At 43.3% G+C, this 21,899-nt stretch overlaps 1 protein-coding gene across 1 annotated transcript in view; it reads right to left on the reverse strand.

Annotated features, from left to right (window-relative positions):
- GOLGA5 (golgin A5) overlaps nt 1-21,899 on the reverse strand; it is a 40,586-nt gene that overhangs the window by 13,020 nt on the left and 5,667 nt on the right. The window contains exons 3-9 of the mRNA XM_037031192.1: nt 20,592-20,819; nt 18,868-19,087; nt 18,057-18,180; nt 15,354-15,557; nt 7,583-7,753; nt 4,667-4,795; nt 2,223-2,321 (exon numbers count right to left, since the gene is read on the reverse strand). Of these exons, the coding sequence (XP_036887087.1) occupies nt 2,223-2,321; nt 4,667-4,795; nt 7,583-7,753; nt 15,354-15,557; nt 18,057-18,180; nt 18,868-19,087; nt 20,592-20,819 (1,175 nt within the window). The remainder of the gene's footprint in view (nt 1-2,222; nt 2,322-4,666; nt 4,796-7,582; nt 7,754-15,353; nt 15,558-18,056; nt 18,181-18,867; nt 19,088-20,591; nt 20,820-21,899) is intronic.

Consider the following 21,899-nt stretch of genomic DNA (forward strand, 5'->3'; position numbering starts at 1 on the left):
TTGTTTCCTGGTTACAAATTCCTTCTCAGACATATATGTTATAAATATCGGCCCTCAGCGTGTGGCCAACCTCTTTTCATTTCCCTAATGGGGTCTTTTGATGAGCAGAAATTTTAATTATGACGAAGTCCAATTTCGACACTTCCCCCCTATGACTGATATTTTTATGTCATCTTAAAAAATCTGTCTTCCCCAAATTGCAAAAGATTCCTATTTGTTTTTAAAAAGATTTTATTTATTTATTTTTCGGCACAGGGAAAGGGAGGGAGAAAGAGACAGAGAGAAGCATCAATGTGTGGTTGCCTCTCCTGCGCCCCCTACTGGAGACCTGGCCTGCAACCCAGGCTTGTTCCCTGACCGGGAATCAAACTGGTGACAGTTTGGTTGGCAGGCTGGCACTCAATCCACTGAGCCACACCAGCCAGAGCAGCTTCCTATATTTTCTTCTAGAAGCTTTAGAACTTAGGCCTAGCTCCAGCCCAAATTAATTTTTGTTAATTTTACAAGTCTAATTAGGGAATAAAGATCAAGGTTCATCTTTTTCCATTTTTTAAAAAGATTTTATTTATTCATTTTTAGAGAGAAGGAAAGGTAGGGAGAAAGAGAGGGAGAGAAACATCGATATGTGAGAGATACATAGATCGGTTTTGCCTCTCACATGCGCCCAACTGAGGACCTGGTCCGCAACCGAAGCATGTGCACTGACTGGAAATTGAACCTGTGACCTTTTAGTTAGAAGGCCAGCACTAAATCCACTGAGCCACAACAGCCAGGGATGTTTTTATCTAGCCCCATACGATAGTATTTAAAAAACTTGAAAGAGGGTCAAACTGGCAGCGTAATTTTTTTTTAACCTAGATATTTTTCTTCTAACCCTGACCAGCATGGCTCAGTTGGTTGAGCGTCGTCCTACAAAGTAAAAGGTCGCTGGTTCGATTCCCAGCCAAGGCACATGCCTGGGTTGCAGGCCCAGTCCCCAGTTGGGGGTGTGCAAGAGGCAAGTGATCATTTCTCTCACACATTAATGTTTCTCTCCCTCTCTTTCTCCCTCCCTTCCCTTCTATATAAAACATAAATAAAATCTTTACAATTTTTTAAATTTATTGATTACTTGATTTTACAGAGAGAGAGAGGAAGGTGGGTGGGGAGAGGGAGAGAGAATCATCGATTTGTTGTTCCACTTAATTAATGCATTCATTGGCTGCTTCTTATATGTGCCCAGACCAGGGCAGGGATCAAACCTGCAAACTTGGTGTATGGTGACTATGCTCTAACCACCTGAGCTACTGGCCAAGGCCCTGGTTAACAAAAATAGCGTAATTCCTTACACAGAGTAGGTACCTAATAAATATTCGATCAATATTGGAATATTTATCTAGGGATTAAACTAACTGGTGGTATGCTCCTTTCTTTTCTTTGACTTTCTGCTAGCAAGTCATCTGACCATCTGTCAGCATCTCCCAAATGTGGGCAAAGGAGAAGGGAACACTCAAGTCGGTCCCTCATTCTGAAACTTAAAACAGAGTAAAACATCTTAAGCTATGGACTGCTATGAAGTCTGAGAACTTAAAAAAAACAAAATTAGACTTTTCATGCTCAAACTAAGTCATTAGCTTACTAAAAAAATGAACTAATCAATCTTTAGGCACATTATTTAAGTGACCAGTGAGCGCATTATTTATTAAGCCACTCATCTGAAGAGAAGGGAAGAAGGGGCAGCCTCCAACTAGAGTGCGCGTGAGCGCGCGATTCTGTCGGTTAACGATAGAGACTGGTCAATCGGGCGGCAGGCCTGTGCTGTGTTCTGTTATGTTTTCCATTTCCAGAGTGAAAAAGAGGTCATGCTGACTTTATGAAAGACCCACCAATTGTTAACAGGAAGATTTCTCATTGGACTTTCCTCAGGAAAGAGAAACCACATTTATGAAAACGGCATCAGCACAACCCCCAATGAAGCCAGAAGGCACAAAGTGTCGGCCTCCTCGAGTGACTCTGGCCACGTGGAGCCATAACAAGCGAGCCGTAGAAACAGCAAATGCAGGCTCCGATGGCATTAGATGAAAGTTCTAATTCTAATTCTAATATTCTGAAAATAGCAGCTTACTACTGCAACAAGGAAACTCAGGTGAAAACAGGGAAAAAGAAGGTCTTGCTGAGTTCTCTAGGGAAAAAAGCAGCTTTACCACGGTGTGTCTGCCCAAGCTGTAAAAGCCGACGCATACCTGATTCCTAAGTTTCTGAATTTCTTCTTCTCGATCTTTAATTCTGCTTTGCAGTGTGTTCTTTGTTCGATACAGATCTTCTTCTATGTAACGGAATTCCTACAAGGCGAGGCACAAAACAGACGTTAAAACAGCGCTCCCCTGAACAGTGCCTGACCCCCAGCAGACACGAGGCCCACATGTGTTGAGCGTACATGGAAGGAGTAAACGAGCAGACTCGGAGGGTCTGATGGAAAGTTAATGCACAGCGTGACTGTGTATGAGAAACCTGAAGCACGAGTCTTTATGTGTCGTGTGTTTTCCTTGTTCTAGAACCACTGCTGGATCATACGGTAGGTGTATGTCTAACCTAAAGGAAGAACACTTGCAAAGTGTTTTCTGAACTGTCTTCAGCACACCTGTACCACTTCACATTCCTATGGCAATAGGACTGTGTTCCATTTCCCCCACGTCCTTCCCAACACACGGCGCTGTCAGTCTCCAAACGTAGCTAATCTGGTTGGGCATGTAGCGCTGTCTCACTGAGGTTTCAACGTGCATTTCCCTAATGATTAGTGACGTGGAGCAGCTTTTCATGTGGTTGTTTATAACAGGCAATATCTTGTACCTGTTTCGCACGGTCAGCAATAAAAGCAAGTGAGAGAGAGGGGCAAGGAAACACCCCCGGACTCACTATCACCGCACTCAGGCACTGCTAGTCTGTACAATGGACACGATCATTCGAGTCAAGCCAGAGCTTAAGAACAAAGCACGTTCCAGGACACTAAGAGTGATTAATTAGCTAAGTACCTTCAAAAGCATTATGGAGCACAGGGAATATAGTCAATATTGTCGTTCATACCTCTGCATGGGGACAGACGGTAACTGGACTTACCAAGGGGATCATTTTGTAATGTATATAAATATCAAATCACTGTAACGTACACCTGAAACTAACAGGCTACTTACTGTATGTCAACCAAATATCAATTAAAAAAGCACTATGCTTAATTGTGCTGACCAGTAAGGTAGCTGAATGAAAACAAACGTGACATGAATTAAACTGCTAGAGCCTCTCTAGACCTTAGTACAACCTGCATGTTTCACAGACTGTCAGAACTGAGATAACCGAAAAAGAGAAAATGAGGAGGGTAATCAGGGCAGGAGAGTAACAATTCTCAGAAGGTGTGCCTGATTTCCGAAGCTCTAGGCCAGCAAAAAGTTTAAGGTTGAAATTACCTAAATTGATAAAGAGCACCACAGGACAGTTAATCCCACGATCAAGTCCTTTACATCTAGAGCGTCTGACTTCTGAGTAAGTGGCCCGCAGCCACATTTGCTCCACTTGCCTCTACTTAACCCCCTCATTTTGAAAAAGGGCACTGGAAGTGAATGTGATTAAAACTATCTGCCATAATAAAATAAAAATTATCTCTCTAACCATCAAGAACATCAGTTTTTTGCCTTTTAATATGTAATAGCTTCTTGAATAAATTAAAATGCAATTTCTGAAAGAACAGCTAACCTTACAATTAAATTAAGAGGGCCTACGATGTACCCTGCAGGTTGCTACTCAGTGAGTTTTTCTCTTAATATGCAGGAAGCAGATGTAAGTGTGAACGAATATTTCTCTAAGAATCAAAATGGTTTCAGAAATAATCCTAATGAAACAAAATCCTTAAATGACAAAAATACACAAAGTTGAAATAGTTTTCTCTTCAGCAAAATAAACAGAATAGTGATTTTACTGTGTGAATGAAATAAGATAACACAAATTAAGTGCCTATATAACAATGTGTTACTTGGTAAATTATAGATGCTACTAATATTAGATATAGAATCTTATTCTGAAAATGCAGCTTAAACATGTTTAACTATGTCAATACTGAAACTATTACATAAGTATATTAAAGTTAAAGAATTTGGCTTGGGGAGCAGACAACTGCTAATTGAACAATGAAGTATAATCTTAACCATGATTTGTAAACATCATCTATACAAGCACTTTCAAACAGAAAAAGAAGTTTAATATGGCTCTGATGTTGTATTTTTATTTCTATTAACTAGTATTTACTGTTGTTCCCAGGAAGTACAAATGTACAAAAATATGAAAATCAACTGTTTTTAAGTTTTCTATACACATATACTTTGACAAGGAGATAAAACAAAATACAAAGAGACTGGTAGAAAAAACTCAGAGACAGGCATCTGGGTTCTATTCTAGTCCGTGATTAGTTGTATGAAGTTAGGCAAATCCCGTAACTATTTGGTGCCTCTGTTTTTCAGCTGTTGAAACAAACGAGGACCGTGGAACAGCAACAAGGCAGGAGGAACCTGCATCCTGTCTACCTTAACCCTCCGGGCTGTCCCGTAAGCAGCCAGTGAGCTGCCTCCCCGGAAAGCCTCCCCACGTGACACCCAGCAGACAGAGCCTTCTCTGGGAACCATCAATCTAGGACCCTCACCTGCTTCTGTCGGTCCAGTTCTGCCTCTAATTCTTGTTTAGATGCCTTATGTCCAGCTATTTGGTCTTGCAGATCTTGCAACTGCTCTCTTGCTGACTCTGCTTCACTAACCTGCTGAGCCTCCATATCCTGAAAAGACGAAATTTCCATGTGAAAGCAATCATAACTGTTCAGCCACCTGTACTGAGCAACCACCACGCACCGTGAACTGGGGTCAGCAGGCCTTGGAGGGACAGAGGGGACTGAGACACTGTCTCAGCCTCAAAGGAGCATGTGAACCGATACCTCATTATACAACACGGCAAAGGTGGGAGCGATGAACAGGGCACCACAGCTGCCGTGGCACTTAAACCATCTGGTTGAAGAAGTACAAGTAGACAGTAACCCACTGGGAGATCAAGGTCTGTATTCGAAAGCTAACCATTTCAAACAGAACTAAAATACGACATCAGAAGGACTTCACTAATCCCCTGCCACTGCAGGTTATACTTAGCTTTTGTGTTTGTGTGCACAAGTAACCAACAGACAGTAAAAACACAACTTTTCTCTGATATCACCCAAGATTAGCATATTATTTGATTTTTTGAGCTTTACTGCTATTATATTTTGGTATCTGGGTCTATGTATCTTGCTCAAACTTCTTCAACAGGCGTCACTACTCTCCGTTCCTCAAACTTAAACACCACCCTCTGGATTCCTTGTGAAAACATAGCTCTTGGTTTCTACATTTCCTTTAAAAAAGAAAAAAAAAAGCCCAATTTATTTATTTATTTTCAGAGAGGAGTAGGGAGGGAGAAAGAGGCAGAGAAACATTAGTATGTGGTTGCCTCTTGCACCCCCAACTGGGGACCTGGCCCACAATCCAGGCATGTGCCCTGACGGGGAATTGAACCTGTGACCTTTTGGTTTGCAAGCTAGCACTCAATCCACTGTGCACACCAGCAAAAGCTAGGTTTCTACATTTTCTAGGTTTCAAGTTAAGGGTAAGTCCATTCATATAATACTGTATGAGTTTGAAATCAGCATCTTATTTTGCTTTTTATCTTTTGGTACATTCTGCTTTAGGCTCATCTCCATTCACATATTGTTTGAAAGACCGGACAGATCAGTGATACTCCCAGATAATCAAACACCTTTAGGGAGTCAGAGGAGAACAGCAGGAGTACAGTTATTTTCCTCTACCACGGAGCACTCAGGGTCAGTAGAGGGCAGATTACTCGGCCACCAGTTTGACCAAGATGAATTCTCGAGGGGCAGGAAGCCCGTGCAGTGGTCCAGAACCCACATCTGGAACCAGACAGACTAGGGACTGCACCCTGACTGCCACTCTACTAGTCACGGGAAGCTCCTTTCCTTCTCCATACTCACACTTCTTCAAACTGTACGTTGAGACTATATCAGCTCCCTTACAGGGTTGCGGTAAGGAGTAAACGAAAGGGTGTATACTGAGAGCGTGGCGCAGTGCCTGGCACGTAAGTACTCAGTAAATGATGGCTACTGTAATCATGAACAATTCTCACATTTTGCTAGACCTAATGCTATAATCTTTATTATACACTTTATAAACTTATGGGTAGAAAAATAGGTCAATGTCATTAATGGGGCTGGAGTAAGAATGAGATTAAATAAACAAACCATTTTTCATAATTTCACCCAAAGATATGTATGAATAAGACAGGATATGAGTAAGATTAGCGTCTACTCAATTTCTAAGTTCATGGGACTAAATTCTTTGGAATTCAAAATTATTTACAGAAAAAAATACCCTACTTCAAAGACTACAAGGACAACAATCTTTACTGGCTCTTCTACTTGACCAATACGAAAAAAGCCCATTCTCACAACTTCTATACGTTGCTCTGTAGCTTATGCACACCTTACAAATCAAAAAGTCTGAGTTAGTGCCTGGATGAATGTTCTGTGTGAAATTTTTAAAGAAGGCTTGTTACCCTGCACTTCACTTAATCTTCTGTCAAAGACTCTATGTTTAATCTAAATTAATGGTTCAATCTACTTAGGTTAAATATAGTAATTACAAATAAACTATAAGATTATCCATGAAACTATAATTAAAAAACCATCTCACCCTGGCTGGAGTGGCTCAGTGGACTCAGCGCTGGCCTGCAACCCAGAGGGTCGCTGGCTCAATTCCCAGTCAGGGCACGTGCCTGGGTTGTGGGCCAGGTCCCCACTCAGGGTCACGTGGGAGGCAACTGATGGATGCATCTCTGCCATGTCAATGTTTCTCTCCCTCTCTTACTCTCTCCCTTCACCTCTCTAAAAATAAATAAAATCTTAAAAAAAAAAAAAAGATCATCTCTGCCCTGGTCTGTGTGGCTGTTAGTTGGAGGGTCTTCCTATAACCAAACAGTTGTGGGTGTGATGCCTGGTCTGGGCACATGCAATCCTCAGCCCGGGTGCATATGGGAGGCAGCCCATCAATGCTTCTCTCTCTCCCTTCCTCTCTCTCTCTAAAAGCAGTAAAAAAATATCCTTAGGTAAGGATATGAAAGACCATCCTTGAGCCCACTCTAATATCAGAAAACATCCCAGTTATATAGATAAGCCCAAATTTAATTTGTATTTAACCACGAGAATGTGAGATCCAGAAGCAGGAAGATTCTGACTGGCTCCCTGGTGTAACTCCAAGCCTGGAAGATGCCTGGCACTTGGTAAGCATTTGCCAAATGCATGAATCTGGTTACTTGTGTTTATTGTTCCCATTACCCGGCAGTGGATCGACAGACAAGAAACCTCTTGTTTCAGGTTCACATCCGTGTGGTGACTATTACTCCTGCAGAAGCTCCCACATTATCTCACTAATACCCTTTTCCCCAAATACAGAATCCAGCACCTCTCAAACCACTAACAGCTGGGGGTAGAGTTGTTTCTGGAGTGAGCGGTAATGAATCTTACCTGTAATTCAGATCTCAGCTGATGTACCTGACCCATCAGCTTCTGTATTTCTTCCCTCTGCAGCTCCTTTTCATGACGAAGTTCTTCTAGCTCCATGCTGTTAGCAGTATTGCTGTCCAGGCCTTCAAAACCAGATCCTTCCTTTAAGCTGTTAATCAATTTTTCTTTAGACTAGTATAAAAAAAAATATCTTTAAGCGAAGCAGAGATCAGCTTATATACTGAGTGCCATCTGCCTTACCCCAGCTAAACCACTACAGAAACATCCACTTACATTTTCCATCAAAGAAGGCCCACAGGCTATAAACCCAACAGACTCCTGCTGTACAATGTCCTTGGGTTTCAGTCCCCAGGATGATGTTATTATTGAAAACTTATTATTAACAAGACTTTTCTCATAGTTCCTTCTTATCCTTTCTTGTGCTTATTTTTCCATCACAAGCCAGTCAAGAAATATTTCTGGAGCAGCCACGATGGGCTTGGCACTGTGCCAAGGGTCCTGTGTAATAAAGACAGTGTCTCTCTTGCTCAGCCGGTGGCTCAGTTGGTTGGAACATCATCCCATGGACCGAAAGGTCACCAGTGGGATTCCTGGTCAGGGCACGTATTTAGATCGCGGGTTCAGTCCCTGACTGGGGCATGTATGAGACAATCAACCGGCGTTCCTCTTTCTTTCTCTTTCTCCCTTTCTCTGGAATCAATATATATATTTAAACATTGGAGAGACAGATTAATGTCTCTCACCATGGATAGTACCCTGCCTTATAAACTAAAAAGGAAGTTGCTAGCATCCACTGGAGGGCAATAAATACAAGCTGAGGAGGGCACCTGCAGAGTGCCCCCTTCCCAGGAGAGAAAACCACTTCCGGGGACGAGCAGGCTCTATCAGAACGACAGCAGTGCTGCTGGACCCGAGAAACGGCTAGGATTTTAACAGGAGACGAGAAAACGGAGTGCAGAGCATAAAACGCAAAGAGCATGAAGGTCTGTAAGGACATATGGTTGAGATGCGCTCAGTGGTCTGTAAGGACCAATCTGTGGGGGTTTTAGACGCCAGACGAAAATGTCTGAATTTTCTTTGGTGGGCTAAAACAAATGATAGACAATGCAGCAATATTTTCACCAATGCGTCCCTTAGGGCAAGGGATATATATATATAAAAGAAAGAATAAATAAATGGGACTTCATCAAATTAAAAAATTTCTGCATAATTAAAGAAAACGCAAAGGGAACCAACCATAGGAAAACATATTTGCCAATGATACCTCAGACAAGGGTTTGATCTCCAAAATATATAAAGAACTCACCCACTCCACACCAGGAAGACAAACAATCCAATAAAAAATGGGCAAATGACCTGAACAGACTCTTCTCCAGGGAGGACACACAGAGGGCCCATAGATACATGAGAGGATGCTCAGCATCACTAGCCATAAGAGAGATGCAAATTAAAACCACAATGAGACACCACTTCACACCGGTCAGAATGGCCATCATAAACAAAGCAACAAACAACAAGTGCTGGTGAGGTTGTGGGGAAAAGGGGACCCTAGTGCACTGCTGGTGGGAATGCAGTGCAGCCACTATGGAAAACAGTATGAACGTCCTCGGAAAACTAAAAATGTAACTGCCTTTTAACCCAGCAATTCCACTGCTGGGATTATATCCTAAGAACCCTGAAACTCCAATTCAAAAGAACCTATGCACCCCAACATTCATAGCAGCACAATTTACAATAGCTGAATGCTGGAAACAACCTAAGTGCCCACCAGTAAATGAATGGATCAAAAAACTCTGGTACATTTACACAATGGAATTCTATGCAGCAGAAAGAAAGAAGGAGCTCCTACCCTTTGCAACAGCATGGATGGAACTGGAGAGCATTATGTAAGTGAAATAAGCCTGGTAGTGAATGACAAATATGATCTCATCTATAAGTGGAACCTAATCAACAAAACAAATGAGCAAAACAGAACCAGAGGCATGGAAATAAAGGACAAACTGACAGTGACCAGAGGGGTGGGGGGAGGGGGAGAAGAGGGGAAAGGTGATCGGTCAAGTCAAGGAACATATACAAAGGACCCATGGGCAGGGACAACAGGGTGGGGAAGGGGAGAACAACAGGGGAAAAAGTGGGACAACTGTAACTGAACAACAACTAAAAAAAGAAAAGCAGGCAGGGAATGTTAGGACCAGAGATGTGTTTCGGGAGGGTCGACCTGGCAGCGGTGTAAGGCAGGTGTCCACAAATCCGGTCAATGGGCCAGACCAGGCCATGGCCTGCTTCTGCACAGCTGCAAACTAAGGATGGTTTTCACGTTAAAGGGATTATAGAATATAAAAACAAAGAGTATGGGATGGATACCACACACGAACTGCAAAGCCTGCAATACATACTATTTGGTCATTTACAGACAAAGTTTGCGGGCTGCTGGTATGAAGGATGCATTAGAAAAAGAGATTTGAAGTGGGAGGACCAGGTTAGAAAGTGCTACAATTGTAGGCCAGTAATAAGGGCCACCAGCTATTTCACCTGAAATATAAATATTTGAAAATCACTCTCCATCAAAAAAAATTTTTTTACGTGGTAGAATTATGGGTGATTTCTTCATCTTCTTCTGTAGTTTTCAAATTTTCTGTAATAAACATCATCATATATATGATATACCCATATTTTCAGACTATAAGATGCACCCCCACTCCAATTTGGGAGGAATAATGGTTGCTAATGCTGCTGTTGAGTTCTGTTTACATTTATATCTATGAAATATCATGTTATTTATATTAAATAGTTTACCACATTTTTTTGTTTCAAAATTTTTTTCCTATCTCCCTCCTCTAAAACCTAGGTGCATCTATCTTATGGTCTGAAAAATATGATATATATCATATATGTATATCACATGATATGTCATACATATGAGATACCCACACCCACATATATACGTGGTCTGTCCAGAAAAAGTCCAGCCATTGTTAATATAACAAGAATGGTTTGCACAACGCTGATGTAACCTGGCAGCCAAGGAGAGTGCACTGGAGTGCACATGTGTGAACAATGACGACTTCACTGCACGAGTCAGGGGGCTGGTAAACGCTGTTCAGTGAGCATGTGTACTGTGTGGCTGTCACATTCAAAATAACTGAGTGAGCAGAGCAACGAATCTGCATCAAATTTTGCATCAAGCTTGAACATTTCCTCCACGTAAACTATTCAGGTGATTCAAAGGGCCATGGCTATGAGCAACTGGTGATTGGCAGCTTCATCATGACAACTTGCCTGCTCGTGCAGTTTTTTGGTGAAACATCAAATCACCCATTAGACTTAGCTCTCCTACAGCCCAGATTGGGTGCCCTGTGACTTCTGGCTTTTCCCGAAACTAAAATCACCTTCGAAAGTGAAGAGATTTCAGATTCAGGAAGATCAGATTCAGGAAAATCTGATGGGGCAGCTAATGGTGATTGGGAAAACTGTGTGAGGTCCAAAGGTGCCTACTTTGAAGGGGACTGAGGCGTCATTGTCTTATATATGATGCTTCCTGTGTCTTTTTCAATAAATGTGTTTTTCATAGTGCATGGCTGGATACTTTCTGGACAGACCTCATGTGTCTTCCCACAGAGTTAATGCCCAGAGCCCCTGCTTAGCTTCAGCCTGTATTCCTGCTCACCTTCCTGAAACCGTCACCCCAATTTCACTTCAGTTTTGAAAACTCACCCTAATGTGTCATACTCTCACTCAGCCCTAGCCTGGGGTCTTTCCTTGTAGTACAGAAGGCACCACTCACAAACTTAAACCAGAAACCAGGAGTCAGCCTGGATTCCATCCACCACTTCCCACTGCCTCCGATTAAAGCTCCAGTCTCGACTTCCGCCAAGATGGAGGCATAGGTGGAAACACTGTGCCTTCACCCACAACCAAGTTTGAATACAACTAAGGTTTGGAGAACAAAGACACAGCCAAAGGACAGAAAATTGAATTATATGGAAGTCCGACTACATCTAACCGTTCAATGGGGACAGTAAGAGGGGCGGAGCCAGCAGTGAGCAGGGTCGGGCAGGACAGATCCCCAGACCTAGGCGCGCAGGCAGCCCGGAACCAGTTGGGGTATGGAGCAGACTGACCTCGGTCGCACATTCGCGCACAGTGGGACGGACCACGCAGGCCCCAGGGGGCGAGGGCTGACGGCGGTGGCACACTCAAGTGCAGCGGGACGAAATGCGTGGGCCCAGTTACGGTGGCAGCTGCGGCACCGGTGGGGGCCGCGGCAGCAGGCGGCAGATGTGACGCCATAGTCCCTCTTTGACCCCACCCCTACATACAACGTCACAACCCAGCGACTTAGTTGCCCTGCTCTGGTGAACACCTTAGGGCTCCAATCCTGCTACGGAACAGGCATGAACAGCCCAAAAGATGGCGCAAGAAGAACTCAAAGTCCCAGACCCCATAACTCTCAGCGACCGAGAAATTGCCAGCCTCTCAGAAGCACAATTCAAGACACTGGTTATCAGGATGCTCACAGAACTGGTTGATTATAGTCACAAATTAGAGGAACATATGAAGGCTAAACTAATTGAAATGAAGGGAGATGTCCAGGAAACCAATAGTGATGGAAAGGAAACTGGGACTCAAATCAATGGAATGGACCAGAAGGAAGAACGAAACATCCAACCAGAAAGGAATGAAGAAATGAGAATTCAAAAAAATGAGGAGAGGCTTAGGAACCTCCAGGACATCTTTAAACGTTCCAACATCCGGATTATAGGGGTACCAGAAGGGGGAAAGAAACAGCCACGAGTGGAAAACTTATTTGAACAAATAATAAAGGAGAACTTCCCCAGTCTGGCAAAGGAAATAGACTTCCAGGAAATCCAGGAAGCTCAGAGAGTCCCAAAGAAGTTGGACCCAAGAAGGAACACACCAAGGCACATCATAATTACATTAGCCAAGACTAAAATGAAGGAGAGAATCCTAGAAGCAGCAAGGGATAAGGGGACAGTCACCTACAAAGGAGTACCCATCAGACTGTCAGCGGATTTCTCAAAAGAGACCTTACAGGCAAGAAGGGGCTGGAAAGAAGTATTCCAAGTCATGAAATCCAAAGACCTACAGCCAAGATTGCTTTATCCAGCAAAACTTTCATTTAGAATGGAAGGACAGATAAAGTGCTTCTCAGATAAGGTCAAGTTCAAGGAGTTCATCATCACCAAGCCCTTATTATATGAAATGCTAAAGGGACTTATATAAGAAAAAGAAGATGAAAAATATGAACAGTGAAAGGACAGCAAACACACAGTTATTAACAACCACACCTAAAACAAAAGCAAACCAAGAGGACAGCTAGATCAGGAGTGGAACCATAGAAATGAAGAACATATAGAGGGTTAGCAACAGGGGAGTGGGAGGGGGAGAAGGGGGAGAAGGCACAGAAAATAGCATAGATGGTAGGTAGAAAATAGATAGGAGGGAGGGCAAGAATAGTGGGGGAAATGTAGAATCGAAAGAACTTGAGACACGTGGTTATAAACTAAAGGAGGGAATAGTGCGGGAGGGAGTGTGCGGGTGGAGGGAAATGGGGGGGGAATAGAACAACTGTAATGGTATAATCAATAAAATATATTTAAAAAATTAAAAAAAAAATAAAGCTCCAGTCTCACACACTCCACCTCCTACACTCCTTTTAGCTGTGCCCCATTTGGCATCCTCACCGCCCCAAAGCAGACCAAGCCCCCTGATTTCTTCCCCTTATTTTTGACATTGCCTCTTTACCACCCACATCTCGCCCACCACAGTCCTCCTTCCCTCGATGCCCTCAACAGCCGACTGTGTGCCTCCCAGGGCCAGGCACTGTCCTGGGGGTGCAACGATAGCAAATCGATAGCGATTCGACTCCCTCCTGACCTCGTCACTGCCATAGTTTTTACACTCAAATCTAATCATGCTGCTCAAGTTCTCTAATATGTGGCCCACTCCCCTACCATCATCTAGAAGATAAAACCAAAACTCCTTCGCAAGGTATGCAAGGCCCTCCCTCCATGATATGGCTTCTGTCTACTGAGTTTCATCTCCCAACTCTTAATCTCTAACACTTTATGTACCAGCGATAAGAAACTAGCTGTGGCCCATTAAATGTGTCACATTCCTCTAGGGCCCTGTGCTCTGGTGTAGGCTGTTACATCTGAAAGCTCTTCCGCACGTAAGTCTTCCGACTCCCCCTCCAAGTCCCTCTTCATACAGCACCTCCAGTGATCCCTGACACCCCCAGACAGAGTTTGAGGGCTTACTGCATCAATACCTCCATCAGATCAATAACCGCAGTGTCCCTCCATTATACTGAACACTCTTTTAAGAAAGAGGGCATGTCTTTTAAGCTTTGTGTCCTCAGCATCTACCACAGTGCCTAGGGAACAGTCAGGGGCACAGTAAGTACCTTTTACATGAATTAACCTATTAGGATGACAGAGGAGGAACAAGGAAGAGTAAAAATAAGAGTTTGGAGGAGATGAACCTGCTGTTTCTTGAGGGTGGGGCTGAAGAAAAAGGTGGAGTTAAAATGACACTGGAGTTTCCCGCTCCACTGCCCAGGAAATGGCAGCAACACCCGCGGAAAGGGGGCTGCAGAAGCTGGTGTGGAGGCTGGGACAGCCCACGGCAGGCACGTGGAGGCTGAGGGTGAGGACTTAGGACTGGGGGCTGAAGTCATGAGAGGGTGGAAGCACAGCGAGTACATGTGAGAATGCAAAGTCAGAAAGAGCAACGCCAGGGGGTTATGAATTTGAGAGAACTCTTCCTCGTTGGAGACGGGGGAAGGGCCCAACGGAGACAGAAACGTTAGTGGGAGAAGGGAGCGAGGCAGGGCCGTGCGAGCAGCATCAGGGGGCGAAAGTTCCATGAAGGTAGGAGGGCTGACAGCATCCACTGCTCTGCCAAAATCAAAGTGGAGAGAAATGAAGAAAAGGACAGAAAATACATAGTTGGGTCCTTAAAGACTTTTAAGAAGACAATCTCAGAAATGTATGGAGGACAGAAACTACGTGAGTGAGTTAAAGTTAGTAACTCTCACATGCAGACAGCATGTAGACAGTGGTTCTGATATGCCTGACGTTGACAGAAAGAACAGAGAAATGGATCAGAGTCATCAAAAAAGCCAAAAGGACTGTTTTTTTCTTCATTCTTCTACTAAGAAAGCAAGTGCTCTTGAGTAAGCTGAGCCAGAAAGACAGAGCAAGAGGACAGACCTGTGGCGAAAGGGCTTAAGTGAGGGGGGGAGGTGCAGGCGATGCACTGGCCGACAAATTATCCCCGAACAAAGAAAACAGAAGGACGCAGTTTCCCTCTGCCATGGGACAGAACGGAAAGAGAAGTTGAAAAGCACATTAGCTGACCACAGTCTTTTCAGTAAAGAAGGTAAGGTCACCTTAGTTCGAGGACAGGGGACTAAGGTGGATGAGGCCATTCTGAGAGCTAGGCCAGCTGCTCTGAAAAATTCAGCGACAGGGAAGAGTACAATGGCTGCTTAACAGCAAACACTAATGTTCTCCCAGTGACAAGGGGATAGGCAGAAGACCTGAACTAGGTAGGGGCAGAATGAATTTTAAATCAGTAAGTGGTAGGAACAAAAGACATTTCATTCTTTTCATCTTATTTCTGCGTAAGGCACCTGAAGTGAGCCAACCCAGCTAAACACGCACCAACATTCCCACACATCCACAGTCTTCAACTGTCTCCCAGTTACCGGCATATTAGCATTCAAATGTATACGCTCCATGCTTACTTGGAGGATTCGAGTGGCTTTGTGCTTGTACTCCATTAACTCCTGCTTAGAGGACTCCAAACTGGTCTTACACGTCTTGACTTGCTGCTGTAGCTCATCGACTTTCTTCTTCTCATCTGCATGTTTCCGTTCTGCCAGAGTCACCGCTTCGGCCAAACCCTGACGCTCTGCTTCCACTTTATTCAGGCGTGCAGCAAACTCGCTCTGTGACAAATTTTTACACTGTGTTTATAACATTCTCCTTTGAGATATGTTGTACAACCATTCACTAAGACAGCCACGGGACTCAGCAGCTCAGCCCGACAGACAACATAACAGGCAGGTGAAAAACAGTCTTCACTCGTCAGCAGCTGGAGAACAGAAACTCCAAGGCAGTGGCTCTCAAACACGGGGACCCATCAGGATCAGCCAGGGAACTTACTAAAATACAGCCATCCCAGGCCTTCCCCGGGCTTACTGAGCTGCAAGTCCCCAGGGAGTCTGGCCGTCTGGATGCCAGAGCGGACCTGACACTGGCTGACCCAGTGGACACCGGGTCTACAGAAAACGAGCAAGTCTACTAGAAAACAGGCGGGAGGCAGAAGAGCTACGTCTTCAAATAGTGTGGCTAATGTTTCCCCTTCATCTCGGATTTTCTAAGAAGCTGGTCAATGCCATTTTTTAGCTTAAACTTTGAAAGCTCTAAAAAACACATGGCCTGTCACTTTGTAGCCTATTTTTCAGAGACCTCTATTCTACCTTTATTCTCAAAAGCCCCCATCACTAAAAAAAGCCTCGGGAGATGCGGCGGAAGTCAGAGAGCATTTACCACCACACACGGTAACTAGAGCTCGCAGACTGGGATCCGGCACCAAAGCTCCTTCTGAAACAGAGGAGCAAGGCGACTGCTGCCCACCGAGCACGTGGGGTGTCTAATGCAACTGAGAGTGGAATTTTTAAGTTTATTTATTTTAATTAATTTAAATGTTTTAATTAATTTAATTAATTTAAATTTAACTTAAGTCAATTCAATTAACAACAGATTTATTGAGATATAATTCACATACCATCAAATTCACCCTTTTAAGATACAGGACTCAGTGGTTTTTAGTGTGTTCACAGAGTCGTGCAACCATCACCATCACCTAATTTCAGAGCATTTTTGGCCCCCAAAGAAATCCACCCACCCCTCTCTCGCTCCCAGTCCCTAGCAACCATGAGTCTACTTTCTTGCTGTAGTTTTGCCTATTCTGGACATCTCACATGAATTAAATCATACAGTATGTGGCCTTTTGTGTCTGTCTTCTCTCACTTAGCATAAGGTGTCCAAGGTTCATCCACAGTTAGCATGAATCAGTACTTCATTCCTTTTTATGGCTGAGTATCTCTGTACAGAGACATGCCACGTTTTGTTTCCAGTTTGGGGTGAGTATGACCCGTGTGCTATGAAAATTCACGTATGAGGTTTTGTGTGGACATGGATTTTCAGTTCTCTTGGGTATGGGCCTAAGAGTCGAACTGCGGGGTGACAGGGTAAATCTGTGCGTAAGTTTCTCAGGAACTGTTTGTCACTGAAAAACTGCTGAGCATGTTCAGAACCATTTGGGTATTGGATGTATTCTTTCACCTGTAAGTTTTATGAAATCTAAATACAGATCAAATATTTCAGAAAAAAAAGTGGAATGCTTGAATTAAGTATAAGACACCATATTTTAAAGACTCACTATGCAAAAAAGAATGTAAAATATCTCATCATTAAATTTTAACTACATTAGACGTAGTGCTTTAGATATAATGTGGTAAAGTATATGAATAACTTTTTAACCCACATTAGCTGATATTTATTTCAAGGCTGAATTATTCTCACCTGTTTAAAAGAGAGCCTACACCGGTGGGCCCTGAGTGCCCATCAGACAAACCTGCGACTGGTAAACCCAACACACCAACACCTATGCCCCACCTCAGTCGGTGCAACCAGACTCCCTGGGGGTGCGCGCCGGGCATCAAAACGGAGTAAGAGCTACACGTGTAACGTGTAGAGAGGACTCAGAATCACTGAACTAGATGCAAAAATTCACTTAAGAGTAAAACTCTATACAGTGTACGATTTTGTCTTGAAATAAATGAATCAGAATAAATTGGAATCACTAAAAGCTTAAATAAAAGTAAACAAGATGTTCCCAACTGGCTTTTAATCAAATAATGGTAATGATGGCTGCACAAACAAGTTAAATGAAGAGATGCCTATCTCTAATGAACGGGAGCTATTTTAGGCACTCTCCCTCCCAGGAGCACAGCGCCTGTCTCTGCCCCTTTTCCATGCCCTCGGGTGCTTTACCTTTGGTTCTCCTCCTTCCCGGGCTCCAGGGGCCCTCTGGCTGCCTCTGCAACTTGCTTCCTGAGCCTACGCACGCAGCCCAGCTGGCTCACTTCCACCTCTGTAACTTTCTAAATAAACTTTCTTTTATAATTTGGAACAATTATAATTTTTATAATTATGATTATAATTATAATCAAACTACCTTACCTGTACTTCAATACATAAAATTAAATAAATTTGGCAAGGATCAAGCTAAGCTTTCAAATACTTGGTTTTGTCACAGAAACAGAAGTTTTTGAAATGCAGCGCAGGGTTTTATTAAAGCGTAAACGTGTCCACGAAAAGCAGAAGGCCATTCTTCCTTGTCCAAATACTAACAAAACTCTGCTGCCTCCCATCCTCACCTGCATCTGTTTGTAGCTCTCCTGCTCTCTCTTCAAAGTGGCTTCAGCTTCATGCAGCCTCTCCTGAAGGGTTTGCAGAGCTTGATTCTGCAGGCTGTTGCCTTCGCTGTGATCCTGCATTATCCTAAACGAAAACACGTCACTTGAAGCAACTCGTTTCCACAATGTACAGGTGACGAGGGGGACTAATTGAGAGGACTAGCTTGTTAGCACAAAAGGATGGGTGGACTAGACATTCTTAAAGAAATCTTTTTCCACCCTGGCTGGCGTAGCTCAGTGGATTGAGCACGGGCCTGTGAACCAGATGATCACGGTTCGATTCCCAGTCAGGGGACATGCCTGGGTTGCAGGCTGGTTCCTTGCAGGCTAACTACCAGCAGGGGATGCACAAAAGGCAACCATACATTGATGTTTCTCTCCCTCTCTCCTTCCCCTCTAAAGATAAATAAATAAATAAAAATAAAATTAAAAAAAAAAAAAAGAAATCTTTTTCCCTTTTAATGGAATGTCATCTATATTTCTCAGGCACCCAAATACAAGTATGCAGCACTTATTATTTATGTCAAAAGATTAACGACACTATGCTCTTCAAATATGTTTAAATTCAGAACTTGCTAACAAGGCATCTCAAGACTCAAACTCATTTTTAATCACACACATTTCCAGCATTACCAAAAGCTAATTATTTTCTCTTGTGAATTTCTGAAAGCTAAACATTCATGAGACAGTGTGCACTGCAGTGTGTCTCATCACTAGTACTGGAAAGAGAGCCGTCCCAGCTCCTTTCCTCATTATTAACAGAATTAGCTACCGTGATTTTTCGCTCTGCAAAGCTTCTAAAGCTTCTGTGCGGGTGCTCAGTAGCTGGTCGGCCTCCTGGAGTCTCACTTTCAGGACAGCCAGCTGGGAGTCCTTGGCAGACACCGCTTCAGTCAGGTCATCCACTTGGGCTCGAAGTTCTCGAGTTATTCGATCACTCTTGGAATGGTCAACATTCCACTTTTCAATCCTTGCTCTTGCTTTGTTTAATTCTAAAAAAAAAAAAAATCTCTATTTAAGCAAACAGATCTTTTCCAGAGTGCAGATTCTCTTCAGTCCTTTTACAGGGCTGTCCAACCTTCTGGCATCTCTGGGCCACACTGGAAGAAGTCGTCTTGGGCCACACATTAAATACACAAACACTAACAAAAACTGATGAGCAAAAAAAGGTTTTAGGTAAATTTGCAATTTGTGCAGGGTCGCACGTGGCCCACAGGCTGCGGGTTGGACACCCCTGCTTCTTCCTGAAATTAGGAGCTTACAAATATCTTCAAATTTTTTGCTCCAAAAGGGACGCCCATTTTTCAGGCCAACATTCACATTTATATTACAGTTAATAGGCTGCAAAGGGGCATGATGCTAGCTGCTATTCTACAAATGTCTCTCTAGAGATATATCATAATGCATTCGGAGGCCCGAGCTGCAGATAGTAGAAAGTTTACAACACTGAACTGGTCGCGGATGTGTAGGGTTCGGCTAGAAACAAAAAAGAAAGCAAACACAAGTCGAGAGCAGATAACGTACACCCCAGTGATATCAGACAAATAAAAACAAGAGCAACATGGGAAAGAATCTGCTTCTTTCCATTACTGTGGCAAAAAGATGCTGTTCTTTCAACCTAAGAAGCTGGTGCAGAGAGAAGGCTGTAGTGCAGATTTCTACGCCTCACACGCCACTCGTAAGTGCAGTGTGCCGGAAATTTTTTTTTTAAATATTGAAGCAAACTCTACACAGAATCTCAAGAAAAGCTCTTTCTCTAAGTCTATGTTAGTCTGGGTCAAGTGGAGCTTTTTCTAGTCAGTCTAAGAGCCAAACTATCTTCCTACTGAACTGTTCAGGCCTCATCCAAGTCTCAGCAAAACTCCCCCCTGCCCCCACACTTCTAATTACCTCTAGGGGCCAAGGCAGAGATTTCTTCTCTTCCACCTTCTCCCCAGCTGCATTCACAACACTGACCCATTCACCACTCCGCTACTACCTCAGTCCTGAGACTACTTACTTTCTAATTATCCATGTCTGAGAATTCTGAGGGTTTTGTGCCCCAGGGCCACCACACTGCACGATTCCTGAGAGTACTATTCAAACGAAGCACTATGTTTAGTCCATGTCCCCGACAGCAGGGCGATACAGTGACCCTGCCTGTTGCCACCCACTGCTTGGTTTAACCCCACTTTGGGTTCGTGAACGGTGTCCCTGGGAGGCGCAGAGCAAACTGGCTGAATAGACAGCATGATTACTAATGTTCCCTTTTTCTGAATTCTTAAATTTCATAGTTTCTACAAAAAAACGACCGAACAAGCTATGTTCTCTGTTTCAGGTTGATGACAGGACCACTGGTTCCATTTCCAAATCTGGGACCCGCATTTCTGTGAAAACCTATTCTACAAGTCTCATCTGATGTGCTTCTAATAGCCTAGCTATAGTCAAGGTTTGGGCCTACTTCTGAAATGCTAACTCCCTAGTCCTGGACAACTGGAATAGGGCTCTACGCTCTACCTTCTTGAGTTTCCCTGGCTCTTTGAAGTAACGAGGCCATTTCTTGATTTAAGGACTGAACTTCATTCCTCAGCAGTTGATTCTCCAACCGAAGATTAGACAGTTCATGCGATTTGCCGTCGTCAGTGGGCTGTGGGTTGTGATCAGCACAGGAAGTGTTGGATGACACGTTTTCCTTTGAAGAATCCTCTTGGATTTCATGGCCAGAATCAGAATTACTGGATGCTTCTGTAAAAAAAGGAACACAGGTGTGCTATACTGGAATGCTCACTACATCGACATCAACAGCCCACTTCGGTAGACTGCCTTCTGAGTCATGTGGATTGCTACAGCTGACATGCTGTAAAAAGGAAACTTAAATTCTCAGTAAACTTCCTCTGATAAAATCTCATTCTCCTACATGGAGCCTGAAGGCCCCTAAGGATCCCGGACACACTGAATGAATGGTGATAAAGAACGGATACAAGAACACGGTACCGGGACAGCTAAAATCAGAGATAACTCAAGTGGTTGGACTTGGTCTCCCTTTTGCCTCCACGTTGTTTGGGGTGAAAAAAAAGGAAAGAAAAATAAGTCCCAACATTGAAAATATGGAAAAGGCATAAACGGACAACTGTGGGTTTCAAAGAGAGTTAATGATAGGTCACAAGAATGAGTTACACATCAAACTGGAATATAAAATGCCTAACCCAAACAAATAGAGACAGGAATTCAGATTTACCTTGTTTTCAATTGCTACTAAATATGATGCAAATACACTTTTTACTTACTCTAAAAAGACTACATGCTGTCCTGACTGGTGTTGCTCAGTGGATTGAGTGCTGGCCTGTGAACCAAAAGGGCTGCCAGTTCGATTCCCAGTCAGGGCACTGGGTTGTGGGTCAGGTCCCTAGTTGGGGGGTGCGTGAGGCAACAGATTGATGTTTCTCCCACACATCGATGTTTCTTTCTCTCTTTCTCCCTCCCTTCCCCTCTTTCTGAAAATAAATAAAATTTTTTAAAAAAGATTATGTGCTAAAAAATTTAAATGATAAAATGCACTAAAACAATGGGCAAAACATTTGACACTTTACAAAGGAAGATAATCTGTTAATCAATAACCCACTAGGAAAAAATTATCAAAAGATTTGAACAGATACTTCCCAGAGATGAAACTCAAATAGTCAAATATTTGAAAAGATGCTTGACCTCATTTAGTAATAAGAGAAATTTTAAACAATGACATTTCACACTGGATTAACGAAACATAAGAAATCACATTGAGCCCTGGCCCGTGTGGTGCAGTCCGTTGGGCATCCTTCCACCAAC

Source organism: Sturnira hondurensis, unplaced genomic scaffold, assembly GCF_014824575.4.
Source record: "Sturnira hondurensis isolate 20B ecotype Veracruz unplaced genomic scaffold, ASM1482457v3 Scaffold0021143, whole genome shotgun sequence".
NCBI classification, from domain to species: Eukaryota; Metazoa; Chordata; class Mammalia; order Chiroptera; family Phyllostomidae; genus Sturnira; species Sturnira hondurensis.